At 37.8% G+C, this 17,902-nt stretch overlaps 1 protein-coding gene across 1 annotated transcript in view; it reads right to left on the bottom strand.

The window, feature by feature from the left end:
- The window catches only part of RAD54B (RAD54 homolog B), a 111,445-nt gene that overhangs the window by 71,242 nt on the left and 22,301 nt on the right, over positions 1-17,902 (bottom strand). Inside the window, 1 exon segment of the mRNA XM_057532318.1 lies at positions 16,506-16,674. Coding sequence (XP_057388301.1) covers positions 16,506-16,674 — 169 coding nt within the window.

The raw sequence follows: 17,902 nt of genomic DNA, 5'->3' as shown, positions 1-17,902 counted from the left end.
TTTTCTCCTGATATACATGTTTCTCCAGATAGGAGAATGAATTAGAACATACTTGAACACAGTTCCATTCAATCAATTACTGAACACCTGTAACAATGTTCTCAAGCACTGAGAAAGGCCCAAAGAAAACAAAGGTAAATCTAGATACAGCCCCTATCCAGAGAATACAGTTCTACAGAAATGTCACCAATTTTCAATTACTTTGTTTTTCATTCTTTCAATAGAAGAGAATTAAATTAAATTTATTAAGTTCTCACTCTGAGCCAGACAATGTGCTAGAATGTGTTATTTGTCAGGAAATGTGTTATTTGTCAGGAAAAAAAGTGAAAGATTGCTGGGTGCACTATAGGATGCTAGGTGTTTTCTGGCATACTCTACTGGGTAATCTGATTCTTTAGTAGTCCTAGCCTTTCACTGTCTTTGAGCAGTTTTACTGCTGAGTAAAACTGTAGAAAATAATAATGCAAATGATTCTTGCCCCTAGAGATGCAAACTGAAAATTGACCTGCTCCAACAACCTGACCACAGTTACTCAAAGGAAAGCAAGAACACAGGATACATACTGTCTTTAAACAATATTATTATTTTTGGAAGAAATACAGGCATTGTGTTAAGAAATGAAGTGCTAATGGAAATGTGAAAAAACGTTCAATCTCACTATCAAGGAAATGTATACCAAAAATGATTTTCATCCATAAGACATCCATAAGGATGTGAAAAAACGTTCAATCTCACCATAAAGGAAATGTATACCAAAATCGATTTTCATCCATAAGACATCCATAAGGAAATGTGAAAAAACGTTCAACCTCACTATCAAGGAAATGTATACCAAAAATGATTTTCATCCATAAGACTGGCAAAATTCTTAACGACTGAAAATGTCAGGAGTGGATGAGGGTGCAGGGCAAAGAGTACTCTTCTGTACCGTTCATGAGAGTGTAAAATGGCATTTGTGATGGCAATCTCAGAGTATGTATTAATAGTTTCCATGTGTAAAAACTTCTAAAATTGCAGTTATTTTACTTCTCAGAATCTACCTTGAAAAATACTCAAACACACAAGGAGCAGCAGAGCCTTCTTAGTAGTTGCATAGTATTGGAAGCAATCTAAGAGCACATCAGTTGGGGAAAAGTTAAAGTCACTAAAGTATACCCATACTATGGTCTACTCTGGGCAGCACTAAAATGCAAAAGGTAGATTTCTGTGTATTGACATAGAACAAGCTCCAAAATACATGGTAAGTGAAAAAAGCAAGTAAAACAAAAACACATACAATATAATCCCATTATGCTTACCCAAAACACCCAAAGCTAAATATTTCTGTAGGTACAGAAAATATATGTGTAGGTATAGAATGCAGGTCCATACATAGGTATGAAAATGTACTCCAAGAAGGTCTGGAACTCTTCTGCCTAATTACAGGAGCCATGAGTTGCAGGTAGCTAAGGAGCATTTTTTTTTTCTTTTTTTGGCCCCACTGGACCACCAGGGAAGTCCAGTTAGTGAGCATTTTAAATGCGGTTAACTGGACTGAACTTTTTACTTTATTGAATTTTAATTAATTTAAACAAAATTTTTTACCTGAAGCAGCATATTTTTCCATTAAACACAACTTCATTGTTTGGGTAGGATTACATTTTACTTAACCCTTTTGTCACAAATGATACTATTGTTTCTAGTATTAAGGACAAGAGCTCCCTCCTTGACCAAACGTAGTCAGGCTCCTCTGAGCCTTCTTCTCAACTAGGACTTTAGCAAGAATCCTGCTAATAAACCAGTTTATAGAGAATCCCCCTACCCTTGATACCTAACCAGATTCTTCATACTCCCACCCTTAATACCTAACCAAGTTCCTCTCAGTAATTTTCCACCCACTGACTCCCTTACCCTGCCCATTGGCTATAAATCCCTGTTGTATTGCAGTTGAGTCCAGTCTCTCCCCCCTGTTGCAAGTCTTTTTTTTTTTTTTTTAATAAATTATTTATTTATTTATTTTGGCTGCATTGGGTCTTTGATGCTGCGCATGGGCTTTCTCTAGTTGCAGTGAGCAGGGGCTACTCTTCATTGTGGTGCGTGGGCTTCTCATTGCGGTGGCTTCTCTTGTTGCAGAGCACGGGCTCTAGGCGCGCGGGCTTCAGTAGTTGTGGCATGCAGGCTCAGTAGTTGTGGCTCGCAGGCTCTAGAGCACAGGCTCAGGAGTTGTGGGGCACAAGCTTAGTTGCTCCGCGATATGTGGGATCTTCCTGGAGCAGCGATCGAACCCATGTACCCTGCACTGGCAGGCGGATTCTTTTAACTTATTTATTTAATTTATTTATTTTGGCTACATTGGGTCTTCGTTGCAGTGCATGGGCATCTCATTGCGGTGGTTTCTCTTGTTGCAGAGCACAGGCTCTAGGCGCATGGGCTTCAGTAGTTGCAGCACACGGGCTCAGTAGTTGCAGCACACGGGCTCAGTAGTTGCAGCACACGGGCCCTAGAGCACACAGGCTTCAGTAATTGTGGCTCATGGGCTCCAGAGTGCAGGCTCAGTAGTTGTGGCACATGGGCTTAGTTGTTCCACAGCATGTGGGATCTTTCCGGACCAGGGCTCAAACCCGTGTCCCCTGCATTGGCAGGCAGATTCTTAACCACTGTGCCACTAGGGAAGTCAGCAGTAGTCTTGAGTAAAGTCTTCTTGCCTGTTTAACTTGTCTGGTAGAATTTTTCTTGACATTACACATAATCACATCAGCAGTGTAGTCAATTTTAAATTGATTCTGCTTGAATGAATTTTTTCGATGCACTGATATAACATTTAATGGATTTGTTTGAATATTTTATGCAGACAGCACAAATTATAGTGATACCCTGTGTAAACTGTAATTGATTATTAATCTGAATTACTTATTCTGTCTTAATTATAACTAAATTATTTTTCTAGCTAAAAAAATAATGGGCAAACTTTTTAATATAAAAAAGTATACTACTGATGCAGAATCAAGTACAGATGCAGAAGCTAGTACTCTTTCTGGAATAATAAAGAAAAAAATGAGAGACCAAACTAAAGCATATTACATATTTCACACTGAATACCAAATGCAATTTGCTAAAGCAGAACAACAGGAATAAGCTGTTTAATGCATTTTAAAAAGTTAAAGAAAATAAACTAGACAACGCTGAGAGACATTGTCAACAGACACATAGTAAATCTGACAAGCAGTTTCCTCTCAACAAACAAGAACTGATGAAGTTTAGTCGCCTCAAATCAGAATTAAATATCCAGAAATATTTTTAAATAATATGTAACAAGGTCTGACCTTGTAACTTTGGCCAGCTATAAAATAGTTTGGTTTCTTGCACACACAAAAAAAGAAAACCATTTTTAGTAAAGAGATGGTAAAAATACATATATACTATTTCAGTTATGGAAATTTTGTCAGAAAATTATGGGGAAAAGTTTTTAAATGATGTTTTAAAAATGAAAGATCTTCAATTAAGCAACCAATAATTGCCTGTAGAATACAAGACCTAACATATCAAACATCAATTGATACAATATTTTTAAAATTGCAAGTACTTCTCTTTAGATTTAAATGAGTTATACAATAAGTTATACAATAAAAGTTATACAATAAAAGAGATACTGCCCTATTAACACATGGGTCACATTTTATCTCAAAGGACTTCAAAATTTACAAAGAAATGTTATCAATTCATGACCAAATAGATATATGAACTCATAACACAGATATTTTTTAACCTATATCTGTCAAAGAATTTCAGCTAGACATGGAAAAATAATAGTTCTACTACAATAGATGATGCTCTGTTAGGTTAAGTTTAAAAATCTGGATTTATTGAAATTTTAAAACAAGAAATTAATATTTCATTTATTACTCTGTTCCACACACATTATGAAAATATTGTGCTCAACTTTCTAGAGCAGACTCTATGAAAAATGTCAAGAATATAGTTGTTAAAACCATTTGGAATACATATGCAAATACCAGTTTATGGAACTGGTTAAAAAAGAAAAAAATAGAACACTATTTAGTGATATTTTTTGTTCTTTGCCAGTGCTCATTGGTTGAGTCATGGAGAGTTTTATAAATTATTGTATTGTCTATAAAATTTATAATTACTATTGTTTATAATTATTGTACTGTTAACTCCAACTCAAGATTTTTTTAAAAACAAAAAGAATACTTGCTAAACATTCAATAATCAAAGACAAAAAAATGGCAATGTGATTTACATTTTCTCATCAATATCACACTGTATATGAGTGAGCTAAATTTGAAAATCCAAGGAAAAGAAAGGCATATTTGTGACCTGGTTAGATAGGTAAAAGAATATATGTTTAAAGTAAAAATTTCCATAAAAATACAAATCAGTAACTAACCATATATATCCCTCTAACATGAATCGACAGAAAATTTTAATTATAATTAAGTTTTATGTAAATTGCATGAAAAAACTACAAAAAAATTTGAAAAACACTTTGTTGATATTGATCAATTTAGAGCTGCTTTTAAATTTATACATTGCTCTTTTGAATTCAATGTTAATAATACTGAGTTGACACAAGAATTAGTAAATTTGCTTAACTTGGACAGACATTTTTTTTTGAAACTGACATGCTTTTGTTTCCAATTCACATCAATTCTTCTAAAAAAGATGAACTAGTTTTGTTGATGTAGATACAAATATAAACAGAAATTTTTTAAAACTCAATTCAGCTAATGGACAACTTTTATGTATGTTTAGAACCTATTTATTTCATAAATATTATGAAATCTAAATACTAATCAAGAATTCAAAATAAAAATACAGCATCCAAATTGAGATATGCTGTAAATGTAAAATATACACCAGCTTTCAAAGACTTAATATGAATAATAATAATTAATAACTTTTAGGGCTTCCCTGGTGGCACAGTGGTTAAGAATCCGCCTGCCAATGCAGGGGACACGGTTCGAGCCCCGGTCCGGGAAGATCCCACATGCTGCGGAGCAACTAAGTCCGTGCACCACAACTACTGAGCCTGCACTCTAGAGCCCACAAGCCACAACTACTGAGCCCACGAGCCACAACTACTGAAGCCCGTGCGCCTAGAGCCCGTGCTCTGCAACAAGAGAAGCCACCGCAATGAGAAGCCCGTGCACTGAAAGGAAGAGTAGCCCCCGCTCGCCGCAACTAAAGAAAGCCCGCGTGCAGCAACGAAGACCCAACACAGCCAAAAAATAAATAAATAAATAAATAAATAAATAAATAATAACTTTTAATTACATGTTCAGATGATATACATATTGAGTTAATTAAAATGTATAATTAAAATTAATTTCACCTGCTTCTTTTTACTTTTTTAACATGGTTACTAGAAAATTTTTTAATATTTATATATGATTTATATTATATTTCTATTGGACAGCTTTGGTATAGAAGCATAGGCACCAAACTAATGACAGCAGCTATTACTGGAAGGAGACTAAGATTGACAGGAACAGTTAAGAACCTTTAACTTAACTGTATTATTATGAAATTTATAAAAATATATTCATATTACTTAATCAAAATTAAATTATAAACAATTCTTACAAACTAAGAAAAACAATGCAACAGAAAAACAAATACAGAATTCAAACAGAATTTAAAGAATAAAATATAAACGTCCAATATATAAAGAGCTCAACAAGTAATCAGGGAGATGGAAAGTAAAAGACCATAGTTGTTTTTACCCATTCAACTGGCAAAAGTTAAAAAGTTTAATAGCATGTGTTAAGGAATTTGGGGAAATAAATTCTCTCATACAGTAATGATGGCAGAGCCATTTCAGAAGGCAATTAGCAAACCATATTAAAATATAATGTAAACACATTATGATCTGACAACTGAGAAATATTTGCATAAGTTCATAAGACCACATGCACAAGGATGTTCATTGCAGGATTGTTTTTAATAAAAATCCTAAATAAATCATGTTATATTCATACCGTGGTATACCCTGCAGCAATTAAAAGAATAGGTACATCTATATGTTCTAAAATGAAAACAAAAGACTCCAAAGCATACTAGTGAGAACTACAAAGTACTCTCAGCACAGAACAACTCCATCCAAACCCCTGCATGAAGAGACTTGACCAACACTAGGATGGCCTCTAGCAGCCTAAAGGCCCCAACCTAGCCTCCTTGTGAGTCCCATTCTGGAAAAGCTCAGAGCTATCAAAAGAATTTACTGTTTGTTCTAGCTAACACCTGACCCTAGGTCCCTGACCTCCCTTTGGTAGCACATTTACTAAATCTCCCACAACTCAGGAGTGTCTTTCTCAAGGACCTGAAAGTCATTCCTTTGAAATGTAATTATCAGGAAGAACAGAGCCAAGGCCTCCCAGTCTTAGTGAGAAGGGAGAATCCTAACTTTGATAACTGCTAGCTAGCAGACAGAGCTGCCCTAATCTCATTTACACAGACCTACCTTTTGTAATTTTTCACTTCCCTGACTCTCCTTGAGCTCCCTCTCTGACTCCCTCATCCTCCCTTCAAAAGCTGCACAAATCAGAATGGAGCTCAGGCCTTTACCCCACTGTCAGGAGTTATTGAATAAAATCTGTTTCCACTGCTTTAACTAATGTCTGGCTTTGTTTATCTTTGACACTAGTGAATGAAAAACTCAAGTTGTAGGTAGATATATGTATACTGTATGGTATCATTTATTTGAAACACACCACTCACATCAATAATACCAATTTCTACAGGTAAAATATGTAAGAGCCTAGCTTTACCTGTAGTATTTTAGATAATTTTATGGGGAGAAACGTATTTAGGTACATTAATCTTAATGAATGCATGAAGTATTCTGAGGAAAATGTACTGATGTCTGCAACTTTAAAATTCATTTTTAAAAAATAAGATAGGGACTTCCCTGGTGGTCCAGTGGGTAAGACTCCGCACTCCCAATGCAAGGGGGCCGGGTTCGATCCCTGGTCGGGAAACTAGATCCCACATGCAAGCTGCAACTAAGAAGCCCGCATGCCACAACTAAAGATCCCGCATGCCGCAACTAAGACCTGGCGCGGCCAAAATAAATAATAAGTAAATATTTTAAAATAAATAAATAAATAAAAAATAAAAGTAAGATAGACTGATGGATGAATGGATGAGTATATATGCAATAAAGCAAATACAGTAAAATTTTAATTCTGGAATCTAGGTGGTTGGTATATGGGTAGTCAATGTAAAATGATCAACTTTTCTTAATGTTTGAGAATTCTAATATGTTCAAAAAAGTATCCTTAAAAATAAAACAATAGCAGCTAATATATTTTAACTCTTTAGCTATTAAAAATGTGAGAAGTCTGAACAATGCTAAATTTCTAAAATAGAATTTAGATAATTAGATCTATTAAACTTAATAAATAAGGAATAACTGTGGGTAGGAGTGATTTTTTTTTTTCTATGAACTACTTGCTAGGCAAAAAGCTCACCATGACTACTGAGATTATTTCTATATTTTAGGAGATAAAAGAAAAACAACACCAAGGTAAGGATATTATGCTTTATTAATCTTTGTCTTAGCCCAGGTTCTCTGGCAAACAGGGCCTGAAGCAATGACTAGAATGCTGAGGCTTTACTTGGGCGTTGCATATACAGGGCATCAAGAGTGAAAAAAAAATAAACTGAAGCAAGGAACTACGTAAAATGGTGGCTGGGGGACTTCTCTGGCGGTCCAGTGGTTAAGACTCCGTGCTTCCACTGCAGGGGGCACGGGTTCGATCTCTGGTTGGGAAGGCCACGAGGCTAAAATATAAGTAAATAAATAAATACTATTTTTAAAAGTGCTGGCTACGTCTTTCCAGCAAGCTATGAAAACACAGAGTAGGTCGCTTGGCAAATGCATCCACTTGGCACTCTCTCTGGAACGTCTGATAGAGTACAAACAGAAACCATTCCTCAGAGTAGTCCATGGAGGAAAAAGTGGAATTTATCAGGCAGGTTCCCTCCTGTCTCCCATTTCCCAGTGGCCAAGCTCACCCCACTAGGAATAAACTCTACCGCACTTTCAGCCTGTGTCATCCAGCCTCCACACGGGCACAGGGTGCTACCCCCAAGCCCTGTGGTGTGGTGTGTCATCCACCAGCCCCTCTCAGGGCGTGGTTCATCGGCCCGGTGGGGTGGCGGCCACCGTGAGGTGGTGGCTCAAGTGAGGCAGCGCAGTGCGGTACAGGGAAGCAGTCAGTCTAGGAAACACACGGTGGCAAGAGAATCTGAGAAGGCATATATCACACTGCAATATGTGAGGAAGATGACACTTTAAAAATCTGCCACATAAAAACAGGGTTAAAAGCCAGGGTGAATCCAAACCCTAAGAATCATTCTCAGTTATAGCATTTATATCTCATACTTCAGCACTGTGCTTTGGTGATGATACCCTGTAATGTTAAGCACTCAAGACAACCAAAACCAGGAATTCCCTGGCGGTCCAGTGGTTAGAACTCAGCACTTCCACTGCCACGGGCCTGGGTTCAATCCCTGGTCAGGGAATTAAGATCCTGCAAGCCACGCGGTGCAGCCAAAAAAAAGACAATCAAAACCTAGGTTTTAACAGGGATCTTGAAAACCCTTACAGAACTGAAAGAAGTCTAAGAAGGAAAAACTCAGTGCTCCTGCTATGTTTCTCCTCTACTTTCATACCACTCCGACACCAGCTGGGTGTTCTACAATTCAACTCAATTCTGACACTATCTATCTGGAGATAGCATCACATCCCACAGGTTAAGGGCTCAGTCCCACAAGACTGCTCCCACCCCACTTCAGATGCCAATCACAAGTCCAGGTTGTCAGCTGTGCTTCTGACCAATCGGCTATAAATCAGAGGTTCCTAGGACCCCCTCCTCAGGTTCAATTAATTTGCTAGAGCAGCTCACAAAACTCAGGAAAACAGTTTACTTACTTTTACGAGTTAATTATAAAAGTATATGATAAAACTGGGAGATTGGAATTGACATATATACACTAATATGTATAAAATAGATAACTAATAAGAACCTGCTGTATAAAAAAATAAATTAAATAAAATTAAAAAATTTTAAAAAAAAGTATATGATAAAAGATGAACATTCACACGGAAGAGATGCATAGGCAAGGCACAGGTAAAAGGCTCGGAGTGTCTATGCCCTCTCTGGGCACCACCACTCCCTCAGCACCTCCATATGTTCACCAACGCGGAGGTCTCCAAACCCCGTACTTTTGGGATTTTTATGGAGGTTTCATCACATTGGCATGATCAACCATCAACTCCATTTCCAGCTCACCTCCCCTCTCTGGAGAATGGGAATGGGGCTGAAAATTCCAAGTTTCTAATCACGGCTTAAGTCTTTCTGGTGACCAGCCCTCAACCAGGAGCCCACCCAGAGTCACCTCATTAGAAAAACAGACATTTCTATCACCCAGGAAATTCCAAGGGATTTAGGAACTCTGTGTAAGGAACTAAGGTCAAAGACCAAATATTAGAAGAAAAAAAGATGCTCCTAAAGCTCTTATCACTGAGGAAATTACAAGGGTTTTAGGACCTCTGTGCCAGGAACTGGGGGTAGGGACCAATATAGACATTTTCTATTATCTCACAGAGTCAAATTATGAAAACTTACTCCAGCCATGCTATGTGAATCACAGACCTACTCTATACAATCTAAATTTACATACATTTTCTTTAAATAGCTCCCAGCCACCTATTAAGGAACTCAGTTTAACCAAGTCTTATCTTTGGGGTAAAAACATTGTAAGCTAAAGGAAACTAGCCTTTTGTTAAATTTTGTATACTAAAAATGTTGCTAAAGCTACTCATCTTTATTTTAACTATTTTTTTCACTTAATCATTTTTCAGTATAGTTAACATGGGTGTTCCCCCAGCATGTAGCAGCAAGGAAATTTTGGTGATATAGCTCCCACGTCCAAGGAAGGGATGGAGAGTGTGTATCTGATGATTCTCAGAGGCACTTTAGGCTTCCACTTCACTGCGGTACAATAGGTCTAAAGTTAGGAATCCCTCTGGACACAGGAAAGTAACTCAATATCAGCACAAAGTTAAGAAACCTTATTTAATGATTATGAGTAGGGACCATCTACATATCATCAGATTGACGAGAAAAAGGAAGTATGTGGTCCCAGTGGTTGCTGGTATCTATCATTTAACATGAGGGGAACCAGTCTAAGAATGAAGCCAATCTTGTGGATGACAGAAGTAGAAGACAGAAATTGGGATCATAATGACATCCTTTAAACTGCTACATCAGTCAATCCTAAAGCCTGCAATTTCCAGATACACATGCTAATAAAATTCAATTTTATAATCCAGTATTTTTAACAATACTTGAACCAAAAGCATATTAACTGATATTAAAAAAATTTTTTCCTTTCTTTCCATTGTGCTTATCCTGTTTGCCCATTTTATCTTGCTTAAATCACCACTTCTGCACATTTTGTTTTTATTTTATTTTTTTTAACATCTTTATTGGAGCATAATTGCTTTACAATGTTGTGTTAGTTTCTGCTATATAACAAAGTGAATCCGCTGTATGTATACATATATGCCCATATCCCCTCCCTCTTGCGTCTCCCTCCCACCCTCCCTATCCCACCCCTCTAGGTGGTCACAAAGCACCGAGCTGATCTCCCTGTGCTATGCAGTTGCTTCTCACGAGCTATCTATTTTACATTTGGTAGTGTATATATGCCAATGCTACTCTCTCACTTCATCCCAGCTTACACTTCCCTCTCCCCATGTCCTCAAGTCCATTCTCTACGTCTGCGTCTTTATTCCTGTCCTGCCCCTAGGTTCATCAGAACCATTTTTTTTTTAGATTCCATATATATGTGTTAGCATATGGTATTTGTTTTTCTCTTTCTGACTTACTTCACTCTGTATGACAGACTCTAGGTCCATCCACCTCAATACAAATAACTCAATTTCATTTCTTTTTATGGCTGAGTAATATTCCATTGTATATATGTGCCACATCTTCTTTACCCATTCATCTGTCGATGGACACTTAGGTAAATGCACATACCTTGAGACCTTTGATACCCTAAGGTATCCTATGAATACATTCTCAGATATGATTATAATATACAGATATTTATTGTAGCTTTGTTTGTAATAAGAAAAGATACCAAGCAACCTAAATATCCATTAATATGGCACTGGTTAAGTACATTTGGCAAATTCACACAATGGAATATTATGTAGTTTTTAAAAAGAATGAGGTAGGGGAGTTCCCTGGTGGCCTAGTGGTTAGGATTGCGGGCTTTCACTGCCATGGCCTAGGTTCAATCCCTGGTCACGGAACTATGAGGTCCTGCAAGCCATGCGGCGGGGCCAAAAAAAAAAAAGAAAGAGAAAGAAAAAAAAAAGAATGCAGGAGTTCTAAATGTACTGAAAAAAGATTTCAAAGATAAATCAAACATCTATAAATTAATTATAAACCAATAAAATTCAAAAATCACATTAATTTAATGACAGTGTTATTTTACTGAAATTAAACTGCTAATCACAATATAAGTATGGCACCAAAAGATTTGGCACATACAAGTCCTTTTGTGTCCAACAAGCTTCTTCTCCAATACGGCATATGAGGGCTCAATTCTTTTTTGACCATCCTTAATCTGAATATACGAAACCTTCATTTGGTAGGAGTATACCCCATTCTGTCTACCTCTGTTCTCATGTGCAGACATGAAATCTTGTAATAATACTCAATTATAGGGCTTCCCTGGTGGTGCAGTGGTTAAGAATCCACCTGCCAATGCAGGGGACACGGGTTCAAGCCCTGGTCCACGAAGATCCCATGTGCCGCAGAGCAGCTAAGCCCTTGTGCCACAACTACTGAGCCTGTGCTCTCGAGCCTGCAAGCCACAACTACTGAGCCCATGTGCCACAACTACTGAAGCCCGCATGCCTAGAGCCCATGCTCCGCAACAAGAGAAACCACAATGAGAAGTCTGCACACCACGAGGAGTAGCCCTCGCTTACCGCAACTAAAGAAAGCCCGTGCGCAGCAACGAAGACCCAACACAGCCAAAAATAAATAAATAAATTTATTAAAAAAAAAAAAAGTCAAGTAGCACTTAAAAAAAAAACTCAATTATATGGTGGCCATCCGAAAGATCCAACATAGGCTTATATACTTTTATTCATATTATTTAAAAGAAAACACAGAATTCTAAGCTTCTCTGAGAATTTATAAACCCCTGAAAATATGTCCAAACATCTCCAGGGACCTAAAAATCATTAGAAAAACACTTCTCTCTCCAACAGAGATTTTATCACTCCCTTTTTATACCTTTAATCTTCCCCTCTTCAATACCTCTTTCTTCTCAACCCACAACATATTAGCTTTAAAAACAACAACCAAAAAACCTCTGAGGTTCCCTGCTATCCCTCAAGATACTACTCCTTCCCTTCAAAACCAAATTTCTTGGGCTTCCCTGGTGGCGCAGTGGTTGAGAATCTGCCTGCTAATGCAGGAGACACGGGTTCGAGCCCTGGTCTGGGAGGATCCCACATGCCGCGGAGCGGCTGGGCCCGTGAGCCACGGCTGCTGAGCCTGCGCTTCTGGAGCCTGTGCCCCGCGACGGGAGGGGCCGCGATAGTGAAAGGCCCGCGCACCGCGATGAAGAGCGGTCCCCGCACCGCGATGAAGAGTGGCCCCCACTTGCCGCAACTGGAGAAAGCCCTCGCACGAACCAAAGACCCAGCACAGCCAAAAAAATAAATAAATAAATAAAAAAATAAAAAAAAAAAAAAAAAAAACCAAATTTCTTTATTGATTTACATACATTATTTATTTACATTCACTGCCTCCATTTTCCTCTCTCCACTCATCACATATCCATTACAATATGGCTTTTGTTCCAAACACTTTCAGAAACTATTCTCTTTTAAGTATTACCAATACTTGCACACTATAATGTTCCAGCAGCTCCTTCTTAACTTCTTGACTTACCTGAAGTACTTCAGAGCCAAAGGGCTTAGCCAAGGGACTCAACTACAAGTTTTTCAAGATCCCTTCAATCAGTCATAAAGTGTTTTTGAATTCATACTGTTTGACTTAAAACCCGAACAAGAGAAAGTTCCTGCCTTTGTATGCCACAGTTTAGTGAAGGAGACTCAGGTAAATAGATAAAATATAAAGAGTATAGATGAACAGCCTGAGGGAGAATTAATGGTCTCATCTTACACTTCATCACAATGAAAAGGAATCAGAAAGAATGAAAAAATTTATTTGTTTTTCTAAAGAATGTAAGTATAGCCGTGAGTTTCAGAAGGTCTAGGGCTCCCTTTATTAATTTCCAAAGACTGCTATAACAAAGTACCGCAAACACTTAAAACAACAGAATTTATTGTCTCACAATCTGGAGACCAGAAGTTCAAAATCAAGACGTCAGCAGGGCCATGCTCTCTCTGAAGGATCTGCGGGAGAATCCTTCCGTGCCTCTTTCTAGCTTCTGGTGGTTGCCAGCAATCCTTGGTGCTCCTAGGCTTGCAGCTGGATTACTCTGATCTCTGTCTCCACTGTCACAAGGCCTTTTCCCCTCTGTATTTCTATGTCTCTCTCCTCATAACCAGCCCCTGGATTTGTTAGAGGAACCGCTGACCGAAACTGCCCACCCTGGCCAGGCACCACAGTAACCATCTGCAAGAGCTGTTTTACAAAAGGAGGTCCTGGTAAGGAACATGGAACTAACAAGCCACCACCAACTGGAAGAATTCGGGAAAAGTCAAAAGGAGATGCCAGCCCGTATGGCCTACCAACCTCCCAGAATCCTCCTCGCTGGACTCCTTCTTGGCTGAGCCATGCGTGCACCACCAGGAAGGACCCTGAGTCAGAATGATTGGCAGAGACTAACCCAGAAACTAATCTCATCACCATAAAACCCGGGAGTGTGAGCCACGTGGCACAGCAGTCCTCCTGGGTTCCCTTTCCCTCCTGCTCTCCACGCGGGCGCCCCTTCCCACTAAAGTCTCTTGCTTTGTCAGCACGTGTGTCTCCTCGGACATTTCATTTCCGAGTGTTAGACAAGAGCCCACTCTCGGGCCCTTGGAAGGCGTCCCCCTTCCTGCAGCAGATTTAGGGTCCACCCTAATCCAGTATGACCTCAACAGACTTGATGAGACTTGAAGTGCGCAGTAAAGTTCAATAGAGTGAAAATGTACTTATTAGGGCTCTTTTGGTTGTTAAGAAACCAAACTTAAACTAGCTTAAGTAAAAATGGTTTTCCTGATGAACTAGATATTAAATATTATGAATTACTGTTAATCTTGTTTGGTGTAATAATGTGGTTATATAGGAGAAAACATTTATTTTAAGATATACATGCTGAAGTATTTAGAGGTGAAGTGGCATGATATCTGCAACTTAGTTTCAAATGGTCCAGAAAAAAAAAATTGCATACACAGGGCGGGGCTGGGTGGGGAGGGACAAATGAGGCAGAATGTTAACAACTATTGAATTTATGATGATAACTGGATTATTCTTTCAACCTCTCTATATGTAAGAAATTTTTCAAAATAAAAAGGTAACAGGAAATGAGGACATATTTTAACTGGGACATGCAGGCTTGGACCTGACTTCAAGGTGGATTAGACCTGGAATTAAAAGAATGTCAAAAGGTGAATATATACTATACAGGTCTTTCATCTCCATACTTTTCTATACACAACATTCCTCTCCAGCAATCACCATAGAAAGCAAGATGTTTCTCACAAAGCTCTTTTCCCCAGTTAACCTCTCTCTCTAAATGAGAGGCAGGAGGGTATCAGGAAGTTGGCACACGTTCCCCAGTCCAGTGAATGTACTAAAAAAGAGACGGGATTAAGGGATTAAAGGTTGAGTAAATTAACTCCCTCTTCAATTTATTTTAACTCTTAACTCCCTTCTCATATTTAACAGGGAACAGAATGAGAAACTATAGTAGAATGCAAAAAAAGCCCCAAATCAGTAACATGAAATGTATTATATTCTAGAGTCTAAATATCATTCTCTGGTGAAGAGATTAGCTACCAAGATAGAAAAGAAACAGGCATACATGGATCATTATCCATCACAGGCTTGACAGTAGAGAAGAAAGCCTGGGAAAATAGGATATTCACCTAACGAAGATGGAAGGAAGAAAAGAGAAAAGGAGGAAGGTAAGGAGGAAAGTAATAAAGAGAGAGCAAATCAGTGAAACAGGGCAGAAGCTAAACTGCCAAACCCAGAACTGTCTCTAGGGATCTCCCTAAATTGATACCACCAGAAGTCCTTGTCAACTTCATCCTGACATTTGTTACAAATTTGAGAGCATGTAAATGGTACTAAGGATCCTGGCCAGTTGGGAAAAGTCAGAAGTCCCTTCTGCCCAACAAGAAATGAACCCATTTATATGTAAAATTTATTAATTATCACAAAGCTCAAAAACTTCCTTCAAAAGGGTTAAGCACTTAAGGCACTTTGTTGATTTGCACTGGTATCTTAAAATAGTAGCTATATTCTATAGACCAGCAAATGAGGCTCTCTCCCTGACACTCTTTATTCAACCAAAAAATAAAATGTTATTTAGAAAAATGTGGTCTTAATGGTGCCTTTCACAGGCCAAATAAACATCCATGAACATCCTAGATAATTTTTTTAATTACCTGAAAAATATTAATCTCTTACAGATGCAAAAAGAACCACAGTCATTATTTTAACTCAATTCAACTTGTTAAATGCTTGGTTTTCCTGCAATTATATACTTTCATAATTCAAATCTAACTGATTTGAAGTTACTCCAATGGACTAAAATGAATCAACAGTTTTACTCATTTAAAGTTCACCTCTCCTTTTAGTGCTGTTAATGCATTTTAAAACTTTTTTAAAAATCAAATCCTTAGGACTTCCCTTGTGGCTCAGTGGTTAAGAATCCACCTGCCAATACAGGGGGCATGGGTTCAAGCCCTGGTCCGGGAAGATCTCACATGCCACGGAGCAATTAAGCCCATGCGCCACAACTACTGAGCCCACGTGCCACAACTACTGTAGCCCACACGCCTAGAGCCCGTGCTCCGCAACAAGAGAAGCCCCCGCAATGAGAAGCCTGTTCACCACAACAAACAGTAGCCCCCACTCACCGCAACTAGAGAAAGCCCACACGCAGCAACGAAGACCCAACACAGCCAAAAATAAATAAGTCAAAGTAAGTAAATTAAAAAAAAAATCTTTAAACACAATTTATTTTGGTACTTGAGGTAAAGACCATTATTTGACCAATAAGTTTACAATGAATAACCTTAGACATATGCCTATTACAAAATGCAAGATTTGAATGATGTGGTTATCAATCCATCATTAAAGATAAATTACGACAACAAAAAAATCCGAATTGCCAGCGATCTAGTGGTATTACATCAACTATTTTCAAATATAACATATTCATTCTTGTAAATAATCAATTTAAATAATACTGTAATAAGACTGGTCAAGTATAAACCTGAACAGTCTTACCTGTATGATGTGGGTCTGATGTTGTCTTTGCAGATGCTTCCAAGCAATATTTTTCCCTGTAATTATCCTCATGATTAATTCCTCTAGAACTTTCTTCAGTAGGCAGATTAAAACTGCATATTCTGGGATCATTTTGTGACTGCAGAAAAGTATTCTTATTTGCAGCAACCTAAAAGAACAAAATATGTATTTTATGCTGATATTAAACTTAATTTCCCCTATTTTTACATAATAGATTCCTAATTTAAGATGTGAGCTACTAGTTTCTCATACCTAAATGGGTAATATTTAAAAATAAAAATTATAATTTTTATTGTTTGTTTTTTAAGCTAGTTTTATTACATTATAAAAGCTGAAAGACATCACAGAATGAAAATTATGCTTACAATTACAGTGTATTTTAAGCAACATATCAAATGAGGTTTTAAATAAGTCACAATATGCCATTCTCAGTCAACTGTTTTTTTTCTTGCTAAACTTCTCAATATTAAAAGAAACACTTAAATATTGTTAATTTAAGTGTGATAATGATACCTGCACTGTATTGCTGTTGTTGTTTTAACAGTACCTTATGTTTTAAAGGCAAATACTAAAATATTTACAAATGAAAAGATATTCCTGGAATCTGAATCAAAATAATGAGAGGGGAAGAAGGGGGGAGGGAGCTGGAGAGGTAAAAATGAAGCAAGATGGGTCATAAACTGACAATTGTTCAAGCTGGGTGATGGGTACACGGGGGTTCTTCATATACTCTTTTCTCTATTTTTGTATACATATTAGCTTTCTGTTGCTGCTGTAACAAATTACGACAAACTTCGTGGCTTAAAACAACACAAATTTATTTTATAATTTTGTAAGTTGAACTCTCACTTGGCTCTTAACGGGCTAAAATCAAGGTAATCAGCAGGGCAGCATTTCTTTCAGGAGGTTCTAAGGGAGAAAACATTTCCTTGACTTTTCAAACTTCTAAAAGCTACCCAGATTCCTTGGCTTGTGGCCCCATTCTTCTACTTCAAAGCCAGTTCCTCTGCATCTCTCTGCCCCTGCTTCCTTAATCACATCTCTTTCTCTACCCCTCTCATCTGTCTCCCTCTTCTACTTTTAAGGACCTCTGTGATTATATTGGGCACATCTGGATAAGCCAGGATGACCACCCCCCACCCCATCTCAAGGTCCTTAACATTAATCACTTAGTCAAAGTCCCTTTTGCCACGTGAGGTAACATATTCACAGGTTCCAGGGATTAGGACATGGACATTTTTGGAAGGCCATTTTTCTGCCTACCAGAGTATGTTCGAAATGTTTTTTAAATAACAACTCACAATAACAGACACAGTCGTCATATCTCTACAAATATTCATTATAATAAATTTCGGAGACATTCAAAAACCTATCTG

Source organism: Balaenoptera acutorostrata, chromosome 17, assembly GCF_949987535.1.
Source record: "Balaenoptera acutorostrata chromosome 17, mBalAcu1.1, whole genome shotgun sequence".
NCBI lineage: Eukaryota > Metazoa > Chordata > Mammalia > Artiodactyla > Balaenopteridae > Balaenoptera > Balaenoptera acutorostrata.
This window is presented reverse-complemented; position numbering and strand designations above follow the sequence as displayed.